At 44.2% G+C, this 12831-nt stretch overlaps 1 protein-coding gene across 2 annotated transcripts in view; it reads left to right on the forward strand.

The window, feature by feature from the left end:
• Positions 1–12831, forward strand: part of CACHD1 (cache domain containing 1) — a 91073-nt gene that overhangs the window by 33002 nt on the left and 45240 nt on the right. For both annotated transcript variants that reach the window (XM_017740702.1, XM_017740694.1), the window contains exon 3: positions 3615–3763. In XM_017740702.1, coding sequence (XP_017596191.1) covers positions 3615–3763 — 149 coding nt within the window. The remainder of the gene's footprint in view (positions 1–3614; positions 3764–12831) is intronic.

Consider the following 12831-nt stretch of genomic DNA (forward strand, 5'->3'; position numbering starts at 1 on the left):
GTCTGTCACACTTGGTACCCACTGCCCCTTTTCTGTGCCTGATTGGGGGCACAGTTTTCCATTTTGCCTTAAAAGTGCCTTAACAGTTATGTAAGGATGGTTTCATAGTTCAGTGTTCTGTCCTTTCATTATTTGTTATCTCTCATTCTTTCTCTACTTTGGAGGTTTTGCAACCAGTGTGGGTCTGGCATCCATCAGCATCCAGCAGCTCTCCAGCTCCAGGCAGGTTAAAAAAAGCAGGGTATGTGTTGGATAAAAACTTCAGGTTTTTATTTAGAAAGAGGAGAAGGTGATTTAAGCCTGCAGCTTTTACTGTGACAGGCTCCACAGCCGAGTGCATCACCCTGCAAAGGGAATAAAGTTTGAGGGGAATGATGTGAGTGTGCGCAGGGCATGGGCACACCAGGCAGTGCTGAGGGCTTGGGAAGGAGGATTATTCCTTGCTGTTGGTTTAATCACTGGGAGCTGGAATTCCTGCTCACTGCTGTGGATTTTTGTGCTCCGGTGAAGCCCAGCTATGGCAGAAAAAGTTTGTTTTGTTAGGCTTCATCTGGGTGATACTTCTCAATTTGATGAATTAGAACCATTAGTTTCTAGTACTTGATTGGTGTGTTACCCTCAGTTTCTTAACATTTATTCATTTGAAGAAATGTTCAACGGAAAATTATTTTTGGATCATCTTGCCCTTGGTGACTTTGAGTTCCCTGGTTTTGAAGTGGTTTGGATTGTTGGGAGCATTGTCTTGCTATCAGAGGGCAATATTTTTAGAGTTCTTTAGATTAGACAAAGTCAGTTCTTCCAACTGTGGGCAGGGAATGGTGTCTGGAGCTCTGGGAGGCTTCATATCCCTCGTTGCTGACATGCACTTGACTCCCTGCCCCGACCGAAGCGCTGGATCCCGTTCCATAAAAATAACGGAATGACTTTGAGCCATTCCGAGGTTTTTCCATGGGAGACGCAGTTTGGGAACAAAGCATTTGCTTTTTGTCAGGTTCTGAAGTACAGGATCTTCTGAAAAACAGATTTGTCAGATCTTTAGACTCGGCACAGCAGGGTGAAATTCAAAGGCTGTGGGGCGCTTTTATTGTTCAACCTAGAAGGTGAAAACTCATCAACACCGAGCCCTCGGCTTGTACAGCATTCATTTATCAGAGAGCAGCCCCGATTCCAAACCAGAGAGAGGCCTTTTGTTCTGGGGCCTGAGAGAGTTTTGTGACTGCTAATGATGCTCAGCAAACTTCAGCTCTCTCCCTTCTTCCTGATTTCAGGTAGGGAAACCAAGAGAGAAATCTCACGCTCAGGTATCTGGTTTACCTTGGAATTTCATTTGCCCAAACTGAGCAGAGAACTTTGTACCCACCAAACCTGACTGCTTTGATTTAGGAAATTTGGTTTGTGTTTGTTTGAGCCCCTCCAGAAGAATTCTGGATTCTCACAGAAGAATTCACTTCTAAAGAGCACATTTGAGGGGAACAGCCAGACAAAAAGAAAGTTTACTGGGAAACAGAAAAGGATCTCCCCAACAGCTTATTATCGTAACAACTGGGAGCAATTTAATAGTGCTGCATGTCTAACATGGAGGAGCCCATTAGCAGTCCTCTGGTGCCTTGGCAATAAATCATTCCACAGAACTAATTAGGTATAATTCTGCAAGTCATTTGAGCGAGGTGCTATTAAAACCTGTGCTCCTTGGAGACCTGTCACGGAGCCGCAGCATTCCCTGGGAACAAGGGGGGCCGAGCAGTGCTGCTATCAGCGAGGCCTCGTTCCTCACATAGCCAAGGAAATTGTGACAAAATGGCCTGTTGGTAAGAGTTAGTCCAGGGGATCTGGAAAATCCAGGGGTGTTTCCCAGCACACAAAACCAGCAGCACCGTTAAATCATCCCTGTAGAGTTTGGGGTGTGCAGGGAGCAGGGGAGTGCTGTGGATTAAGGAGCTGATTTAGCTCTGGAGAAGTTTGCAGAAATGCAAACCAGTATTTCTGAGTATTCAACACCTCAGTCTATTGCTTAGAGACGATTCTTTCGTTTGGGATGTGTCTGGCTGACGATTAAATATATAATTGGTTGGTGTGAAAGGGATGCAGAATGTGCAGAGCAAAAAAAAAAGCCTGATCCATTTTGTTAATTCCTTCCTTTGATGAAAGATGAGGAGTGAAAGCCCCAGTAAATGCTCCTTGTAAAACCTGATGCCTCCTGGTAACTGTGTTTACTGTGGTTACTGTTACTCCAAGAGCAGCCGCAGATTGTCCCCTTCCCGTTTTCCCCAGCAGTCATTAGTCAGGCTCGTTGTGAAGTGCCTAATGAAGGACACAAGCGAGCTCTTCTGTGGCAGCACAGTCACTCCAGCAGCCTGGGATGTGTCCCAGCAGGCTCAGCCCTGGCCAGCACCAGCACCCTTCCCAGTGCCGGGACTCTGCCTGGCATGGAGAGAGGGCAGAGGTGCCGCAGGCACCACCAGCTTGGAAGTGCTTGCTGGCAAAAATTTGACTTCATTATTTTTACTTTTATTTTAATTTTTTTCAGAAGCATTTAAAAAGAAGGGCTGAAGTACCCAATTTGATATTTCCAAAGCGAGGCGCTCTGATTTTTTTTTTTTAATGGTCTGAGAATTGTGTGGGAGGGGCCACAATGTGTTTGTTTTCACTTTCTGAAAGGAGAGAAATTGCCTCTTACAAGGAATAGTGTAACCTCTAAACCTTGTCCTGGTTTAAAAGGACTGCCTTCCTTAGAGGGGCCTCTGGCAATAAAAGGCTTCAGGAGGAATTTCACCGGTGTGAGACTTCTGTCATTATTTTCTTCTTGCTATATTACAACATCAATTAGAGATTTTTCAGTTTGTAGCTGAAGCTGTTGTAGGCTGTGAGTAGGCACAGTGAGCTTTAGATCGATGAGGAAAGTCACTCAGGCAGTGCTCAGCCTGTGGAGCCTCCCAGGAAAGCAGCAGGGAACACAGCGGAAAAGCAAAGTCTGGGATGGCTTATTTTGCCCAAATCTACGTGAAAGAAGTGCTGAGATATTTCTGCACAGATCCACCTGACTGAGGAGGCTGCTGAGGAACAGAGAAATATTCATGGCAGTATTTGGGGTTCTTTGGGGTTCCTTGGATGCTGAGGTTGCTCCCATCAGCAGGAGATTTGCTGCTGGCTCTTTGCTGCTGGAGCAGTAGAAGTTCTGTGTAGGTGAAAGCTTCTCTAGCACCATTATTTGGGCTTTCCTGAAGTGTCCATGTACAGAATCTCATTAAATTGACTTGTGGCCTGCTTTAGCCTCCATCCATGTCAGGCCTTGGAGCACCTCAGTGTCACATCCAGCTGTCAGTTCTTAATGAAAGGGGAGCTTGATATGATGGAAGTCACACTTTTCACACATGCAAAACTCTGTTGAAGCACCCATTGCTAGATGAGAAATGTATTTTATCTTCTTGTATGGTCTCCTTCCCGTGGCCAATATTGATTACTTGACTTTACAGGGCTTAAACCACCAAAATAAAAGTACAGTGAGCAAACTGGACAACTATTATCTTTAGCATACTCAGCTTTGACTTGGTTCTTAAGGAATGGGGTAATACAGAGAAACTGGCTTAATTTTAAGCTTTCTTCTCTTTTTTCAGTTGGCAAAAAAAATCCGTGAGAAATTCAACCGTTACTTGGACGTCGTGAATCGGAACAAGCAGGTAGTGGAAGCCTCATACACTGCTCACCTCACCTCACCCCTGACTGCCATCCAGGACTGCTGTACTATCCCACCATCCATGATGGAGTGAGTATGAAATTCTGGAATTCCTCGTGCTGTCATTTATTTAATCTGTGAAGAAAATGAGGGTTTCTTTGTGTTTGCTGCTGCTTTGGATAAAAACGAAGAAGGCAGATCTCCGAAGGTGCCTCTTACCTTGTCCTCATCTTCTTTTCCATTTCTCCCACACCAGTGCTTAATGATGGGCTTTAAACAAGAACTGGGAATCAGCTGGAAGCAATAAAAGGAAGAAAGTTTGTTCATAGTGTTCCATCCTGAAAGAGTCTGTCTAGCTCCAAGACACTGTTTTTGCACTGAGACACTGCTTGCCCTGAATAACTCTCCTCAGGCTGGTCATGAGACCTTTTTCTCTCCTTTGAAGTAACCAGAATCACGAGTTGGTCAGTCCATCACATGCTAAAAGCACTGTGTTCCAGTTTAATCACGTTGACATGCTGCTGTTTGATAGCAGAGGTTTAATGAAATCGAGTCCATTGCTTGGAAACTGGATTTGTTCATGTTCAGTTTGGTTTGGTTTTAAATACAGGGGTTTTGAGTAGGCTAAATCTGGGCAGTTGGTTGTCTTTAATCATTTCTATTATGCTTCATATTTGCAGAAACTTTTTTGGGTTTCCTAACTGTAGAGATGTATGATAGAAACTCTGATTTTTCCAATGAAAGAGGAGCAATTTTCTTGAAACGCTGAACATATTAAACGTTTACTTCCATGTGGGCTTGAAAAGAACAAGAGTAACCTTCTGTTTATGCAAACCTTGATTACAGACTGATTTTCACTGTTTATGTCAGTCTGATTTAAAAACATTTGAGAGGGAGGAAGGCAATTTGGGTCATCGGGTGACTCCAAGGGCACAGGTTTGGAGGTCTCTGTGCAGGTCCTGCTGGACAAGGTGCCTATGGAAAATGCTGGCACATCCAGGCTGGTGGCAGTGTGGACAAAAGGGTCAGGAATTCTTTGGGGATGAAAACCTGTCTGCCCTCTGATCATGCAGGAATCACCAGGCAGCAGGAACACCTTCCAAGCAAGGGTTGAGGGGAATGAGAAAAGAGATTTATCCACCTCCTTGTCAGTGTGGCCTAATTTTTCATTATAAAAAGAAGTCTGCTTTTAGTCTGGAAACATTAGTGAATTCCCTTTCACTTTGTCCTCCAAAATTATGTAGCTTGGAAGTCCTTTAGAAATTTCTTCAGCTGTGGTGGACTTGCATAAGAATCATTCCCAGTAAGTGGTTTAAAACACAAACGGCTGGCAAAGCAGGTGAATTTGCTGTTTGCACAGCTCCTCATTCAGGCTCTACAATCTGATTCTCGTTATTTAGTTGCTTGGATCAATAATTAAATGGTTCCCAGACCAGTCTATCAGCTGCAGGATGTTCTGGACAGCACCTTGGTTGAGGCTTATCTGACCACTGGACCCAGTGCTGTCTGTAGGAAATCATCTGCAAGTCAAAAAAAAAGAATGTAAAAATGTATTTTCTGTTTGAAACTTCCAAGTTTTAGCTCCATGCTTTGTTAACTGCCTGATTTGTCTAAATGCCTCTGCCATCATTTCAGTTTTTCTCCCCTTTCTGCCTCTCCCATCTGCTGCTCTTCCTTTCATTTTCCTGCCCTGTGGCATTGCCTTTCTGGGAGATTTCCCATTTGGGTTAAAATATCGGGAAAGAAGCTGATTCACCTGGATATTGTGACCATATTTTGAATTCTTCCATGTTTAATTCATGGACTAACTCCAGCTGCAGTTGGGCCTGCACTTGTAGGAAGTGAAATTGGATGTGCTGCTGCTGCTAACAGCTTATCCTGGGTGTTTAAAGTGTTTAATGTTGGTGTTAAAGCAACAGTAATGATAATATTTTGGTTAAAACGTTTATGAACTGCTGCTGCAGAAGAGGTCACGTGAAAAAAGAGCCAGATTTGTCTGTGAAAATTGCTTTTTCCACGAGATCCTTTGCCTTAGACTGTGCCTTGGCCATGTCTGTGTCCCCGGGGCTGTGGTTTTTGTTCCGGAGGGTTGTGAAATGTTTGTGTTACAACTCCTGAACTCTGTGTGTTCTTTTTCTGGCTGTTTCCTCATGTAGCCTCTTTATTTGAGCAAACATTTGGGGCAAGAACAGTGTCAGGAGTGCATTATCCTCAGGGTGTATTTTTAAGGTAGATTTGAAGGTTTTTCCCACGGTGTTTAAGGCTGTTTGTCACATGGTGTTCAACCTCTTATTGTCCAGCTTATTGACATTGTGTTGGGAATGCTGCAAGTTTGGATTGCTTTGGGGAAAATTAACTTGGATGTACTATTCTGCAGTGAAAGGATTTTTATTTTGAGTTTCTTTTAATGGCTTGCTGACTTCAGTTTGTATTCGTTGTTACCATTAACAAAATTATCCCTGAGTTTGCTTTTATTTATCCTGAAAATCCGAGCATTGGTTTGTCATGTTGCTTGAGATAAACTGTGGGATTTCCACACCTGATGACTGTAAATGATAGAAAATAGGACCTAACAAAGTACAAACTGGGTTAGAAAATGAACCTGGCATTTAAATTGCTCGTTTAGTGAGTAGTGGGATATGACAGGGAAAGCAATATTTATTTTATTGTTATTCCATGGTGTTGGCTCTTGCAGTGAAGAGCCCAAATGAATGAGTTTCCGTGTGATTCCAGTCTGGATTAAAATTCCCAGCCTGGTTGTGCTTTTGGTTGCTGTTTTGTACCCAACATATTCTGGTTTCACTGATGTAAGAGCAGCAGTTGTGTGTTTGTGCCCCCTCCAAGGCAGGGTTGTGCAATGGAACCACCTTGGTTTGGGAAGTGGTGAAAATAAATAAATTGGAATATGCAAACCCAGCTGGATGAGGCAGCACTGTTGGTGGCTCTTGAGTGGTTTTGGCAAGGGACCCTTCCTAGGCCTTAATTCAACAAACATTTCCTGATAAAATTACACTCAGCTGCTTTACCAAAGGCTCTAAATGTGTGCTTGGACTCAAGGAAAAAATCCCACACCTAAATACATGTGCAGGGACTGCTGAGGAGCGGTGAGCAGGGCAGGGACTCGTGTTGCCCTCTAGTTATTGCTGATCCTTCTTCCAGTTATCTCTGTTGGCATTTTCAGCTCTACCTCATCAGGGTTTGGGAATGGCACAGGAGGAGAGCAGGGCAGGCAGGGAGCGGAGCTTTCCGAGCTCCCACATGGTTGGTGTGGAAATTGCTCCCTGCGCAGCCGTCCAGGCTGCGTTTGTGTCCCTGGGCTCAGAGCCTGGGGACCAGCCCCTTTTCCCAAGCACCAGAGGCTGCTCCAAAGCAGGCAGAGTTCATATGGATAAAGTGCTCCGGGCTCTTAGCAAGCTGATGGGAGATAAGGAAATGGATGTCAGGTGACATGCCTCTTCTAATCCTGGAAGAAATCCGTGCTGGAAAAATGAGCCTTTGTGTTTCCTCACCAACAAAGGCTGCGGAAGAAGCCATGAGAAATGGATTTCATGCTGTCTCCAGACATTCCCTATCGTGATTGAATTGGGTGGTTATTTACCAGACAGTGTTTGAATTAAAGTGTCTTTCTCCTGAAGAGGATAAATACGTTTGTGTCCTGGTTTTCCTGCCTGGAAGCCCTCGGCAGGTATTGAGGAAATCTTGGGTCTGGAATGGGCAGATGGGGCAGCAAGAGGGGAGGGAAAGAATAAACAGAACTTATTTATCAAACATCCTGAGTAGCTGCAATGGAAGCTTATGGAATATGTGTCAGCTGTGAGAAATGTCTAAACAGGGATTTAAGAAATGAGTTTTGGGATGCAGCTTTGGAAGCATTAGGGGGTTCTACCTTTGCAGGTCTGCATGGTGTGACTTGTGAGTGATGACTGGAATAACTTTCTTCATAGAGATGGTGCTGGCCTGGATGGCACCAGGCAGATAAAGAAGGGGTTTATATTGAATATTTGCCGATGAAAGGAAATCAAACTCCTTCCACTCTAAGAACAAGTGGATAATGTTTGAGTATTTGTCTTCTACCCATTGTAAAAAATGCCTTTTTCTGGATTTGTGATTGATGCTCTCATGTGGGAGGCTTCCAGAAGTAGCTTTCCATAGTTCCAGTTTGCCAGGGAAGTTGGTTGTGTTAGGGGCCATAGAGCACCTGCCAGTGGTTTCTCAACACAGCAATGGCTGCATAGGATCACCTTCCAGGAAAAAAACCAAATTATTCAGATGCATTTGTGAGGAAATGCAGCTGTTCCTGCAGCTTTTCCAACAAGAAAACCAGATGATGCTTTTCAAGGGACTCAAAACCTGATCTTGATCCTCCTCTCTGCCCGGTTTTAAGACCCATCACTCTGATGGGCTTCAGCATTTCATGTCCTCAGGTCAGGGAGAGAAGGGAGTTCCAGTTTCCTTGGGATCTGAGCAAGAAGAGAAGTGGCAGGTGCAAGAAGCTGCCCCGAGTGTCCCTCACTGCACCTCCTTGTTGGACATGGCTCACGTGTGCTGCTGGAATCATCCCCCTTCCTCCCTGCTTCCACCCCGGGGCCACAAATGAATTTCACTGCTGGGTTTTTATGGGAAGGTGCCCCAGGTCTCCAAATCCATCTGTTCAGGGGCACTGGTGTTCATTAATGCTCCCACTTTGGCTGCTTAACACCGCCTTTCCAGGCAGCTGGAAATCTATTTTTGCTCTTAATTTAACTATGCTGATGAGAGCTTAGGGAATGCATTTACCCAAATTTGTGGAAGGAGCTGGAATGGAGAAATATTTGTTGGTAAAACACCCTACTTGGCAGTGCTGCATTGCAAACATTAATAGAGCTGTTTGAATAAGGGAGTTTACGAACCTCTGTTTGAAAATCATTTACTCCCTGACTGTGATACTGCCTTCAGAAGTGGTCTGGTTTTTGCTTTTTTTTTTTTTTTAAGCAGATGGTTAAATATTTGCTAATGCAGTTCAGTTTTATCACAGCTCTTTCTGTGTTTATCTTCCCTCTCCGGAGCAGTTAAGTGGGAGATAACGGGAATCCCATTCAGTTCCTTGGGTTGCTGCAATAGCTGAAGAGCTGCACTTCCAGAGGAGGAGTGGGGGGGCCACAATAAATGAAATTTAAGATGTATTTGCTGTTCTGACTGAGTTTCAGGCTGCAGTAAAGCACAGAGATGTAGGGAGTGTGCACAGCCCTGGGCTTTGGCAGCTTTTGTCCATAAAGTGCAGCAGGTATTCAGGAAATCTCTCTCCCGGCCTCTTGCTTTTATTTCTAATGTGGCCAAATTCCTCAAGAAGATGTGGGGTTTGGAATAGAAATTCCTCATGAAAAAGAGAGGATGGGGATAGTTTGTGTTCCTGGGTTGAAACCTCCTTCCAACAGTACATTCTCTTTACGTCTGAGAGCAGCTGCACTTGGACTTTTTCAAGACTACTTGAAATAATTGGAGCAACTTTGGTGCCTTGCCAGAAGAAATTGTGTAGCTGTAACATCAGTAGCTTTTTTTTTTTTGCCCGAATTTATTCATAAAAACATTGTTTTCCAGCATTCTGTTTAGATGCAGTGGGCACCCTATATTTAAGTATTTATGTAAAATATAAGTTAAAATCTTGCCTTGCAATCAAGCAAACAAGGCCTGGTTGGGAATTTCAAAGGAAATGCTGAATTTTGAGTGAACTTATGTAATTTCATTTGCATATTCATGTCAGCTTGAATTTGCATGAACAGAGAGGAAGGGAAAAAATGAGTATTAAAACAATATGAAGCCCTGAGCAGCTGCTCAAGTGCCATTTTTATCCACAGCTCCCTCGTTTTTCCCTAAACTCCAAATGCACAAAAGAAGTTGATTTACACTGTAAATTCAGACCGAGCAAAATCCAATTGGAGCTCACTCGAGCGCCGTTTTGATGTGAGATTCAAAGCTCCTGCAAATTCATTTTATCTCCTCCACTCGCTGATCTCCCGCTCGTAAATCCTGTTGAAGGAGAATAAAAATGAGTGCGGCCTGATGGGAATTTCATGTGTGAAGTTCAAAGCAGTTTGTACATCAGAGCCAACGTCAATCAAGGGAAGATCTGGGAAGGCAGGCAGGGAGCGTGGAGCTCCGTGGGGACCAGATCAAAGTGGGAGTCGTGGCTCTGTTTGCTCCCTCGGGATGCAGCTTCCAGCCCTTCTTCATTAAAGGGAATCCAGAAGGAAGAGAGGGAGGCAGCGAAAAGGGGGATGGGGTGAAGGGGCCTGTCTTGGAAGGGAATCTCAGCCAATGTCTTTTGCTGGCTTTAAAGAAGTAAAAAAAAAACCACACCAAATTATATCTAAAGAATTTTGGTGTGGGGTTTTTGATAAGGATTCTGGAGGACTTCCCAAGTGTTGGTTGTGATGTCGTCACCTGGAACATTTTGGGTCAACTCTCAAGAGAAATTTTTATCCGCCTTGTAGTCGTGGTCCTGGCAAAAGTGGGAGGCACTGGTGAAAATCAAGGGAGGCACTGGTAAAAATTGAAGGGAGATAACTGGTAAAAATTGAAGGGAACACTGGTAAAAATTGAAGGGAGGTACTGGTAAAAATTGAAGGGAACACTGGTGAAAATTGAAGGGAAATACTGGTAGAAATTGAAGGGAGATACTGGTAAAAATTGAAGGGAGATACTGGTAAAAAATGAAGGGAGATACTGGCGAAAACTGAAGGGAACACTGGCGAAAACTGAAGGGAACACTGGCGAAAACTGAAGGGAACACTGGTTAAAACTGAAGGGAACACTAGTAAAAATTTAAGGGAGATACTGGTGAAAATTTAAGGGAGATACTGGTGAAAATTAAAAGAGGCACTGGTAAAACTTAAGGGAGATACAGGTAAGAATTAAAGGAGATGCTGGTAAAAAATAAGGGAGGCTCTGGTATAAGTTAAAGGAGACAGGTCAAAATTAAGGGAGGCATTGGTAAAAATTAGAGGAAACACTGGTAAAAAGTTAGGGAGACACAGGTAAGAATTCAGGAAGACACTGATAAAAATTAGGGGAGGCTCTGGTAAAAATGTAAGGAAGGAACTGGTAAAAATTCAGGGAGGCACTGGTAAAAATAAAAGGAGGCACTGGTAAGAATTAAGGGAGGCACTGGTAAGAATTGGCTCCTCTGTGTAGAGAAAAGGTGCTGATCAGTGCTTGTTTTCAAATACTAAAATACAAATATTTTTGGAATTTTAACTTCTTCTGAAGCGAGTGATGGGAAGGTCTGCAGTTTGAAAGCTGAGTGGAAAATGTATGAGGTATAATTATGGTAGGAAAGGTAAAAGCAGGAGTTACAGCTGAGAATATAAACATTGCTTGGAAAGGCCACTTGGCAGTGCCACGGCTTTGGTTTTAATTGTGGCCTTAGTGGGGAAGATGCTCAAATATATGAATAATGCATTCTGAATTAAACCGACTTAGAAGTATGTGGAAAATTCTCCAGTGTCATTAAAAAGATCACAAATATTGCAGTGTGGATTTGCCACAGTGCTGCCTCTGCCCAGTTCCTGGTGCTGGTTTTTACTGGTCATGGGAGCTGCTCTATTTTCCAGGTCTCCTTGTGCCGTGGGAACCAAAAACTCCATTGCAAGGTGCAAAAAGTCAATTTTAAGACAAACAGCACCTGAAAAGAGATTTGAGGCAGACATCCCACCTAGCCCAGTCTGGGCCAGCCCTTGCTCAAGGCTGGCAGGTCTGGTCTTTAACTGATGGGATTTAAAACAATTCTTCATCTTTTATTTCTACTTTTTCCCCCATTAACTGTATTTCCATTTTGCTACTTGCGTGCTGTAAGAAGGAGGGATGGGATTGGGCTGCAGGAATTTGTTTTGCTCCCTTCTCTAGCTCTGCTGCAGATTATTTAGGCATGCACGAATCCATCTTCCTGGTGGGTAGCTAACACTGGCTTCCTGAAAAAAGCTGAGGCCTTGGATGATTTTTGGAGCATGTTGAAGCATTTTAATGCAATAAATGAATAATGTTCGTTGTTAACAAGGTATCCTGTTGCCATCACTAATAGATTTTGATGGGAGCTCTGGGACAATTAGTTTACATCCTGCAAAGTCGTTATTTTTCACTGTGGGGTTGTTGTTTAGCATTGCTCGGAAATATTTCTTTAGGATGGAGATGTTTAATGTGCAGTTTTTTGGGTTTGCCCCAAGATAAACACAATTTTTGTGGAACCCATCCGTTATCAATCAATCTTAGGCTGGAAATCCTTCAGCCAACAAAAAATCAACAACAGTTCTGCTCTCTTGGAAAGAGCTGTGTTTTTTTTTGAAGTAGTTACATTTTAACCGTGATAAGAAAAGCCACAGCCTCCATCCAAGAGCTGCATTCCTGGGAAATGTCTTTTCCTCGATGGAGAGGGCTTGGGAAGTTCTCCGGGAGCAGGTTGCCAATAGTGTCAACAAACAGCTCCAGCAGAGGGGATGAGCCTGTGCAGGGCTCCGGGTCTGGCTGCTTTGGCTGTCTGACAGAGCCAGCCTGATCTTGCAGCCTGGGGCTGAGCACGAGGACAGGAGACCTGTGTGTCTGTCTGTCCGTCTGTCTGTCCCTCTCTTCCTGACTGTGGAGAGCAAGGATAATGCAGGAGATCAAAGGGCCTTGGCACAAGGATGTGCAGTGACAGGACAAGGGCAGGATGGCTTTAAGGCAAAGGAGGGCAGGGATGGATGGGAGATTGGGCAGGAATTGTTCCCTGGGAGGGTGGGCAGGCCCTGGCACAGGGTGCCCAGAGCAGCTGGGGCTGCCCCTGGATCCCTGGCAGTGCCCAAGGCCAGGCTGGACATTGGGGCTGGGAGCAGCCTGGGACAGTGGGGGTGGCATGGAATGAGCTTTACAGTGCCAGCCCTTCTGTGATTCCATAATCATCTTTCCCCCTCTCTGACTCCAGAATCAAAACCCCAGCTGATGGAGTGCTGTGATTGTGTTGTTTGGGCTAAAATACCAAAAGCACCAAACATCCGTGTCCTCCAAGGAGCCCCCAGTGCTTTCGTCGAGCAAAAATGGAGCAGTTGCCACAATTATTGGGTGTTTCTCACAATTCTGTGGTATTTTTCCAGTGATGAGCAAGTTCTTAATTGTGTATGTGAGGTGGAGGGCAAAAGGAGTTCAACATT

This window comes from Corvus brachyrhynchos, unplaced genomic scaffold (assembly GCF_000691975.1).
Source record: "Corvus brachyrhynchos isolate BGI_N302 unplaced genomic scaffold, ASM69197v1 scaffold280, whole genome shotgun sequence".
NCBI classification, from domain to species: Eukaryota; Metazoa; Chordata; class Aves; order Passeriformes; family Corvidae; genus Corvus; species Corvus brachyrhynchos.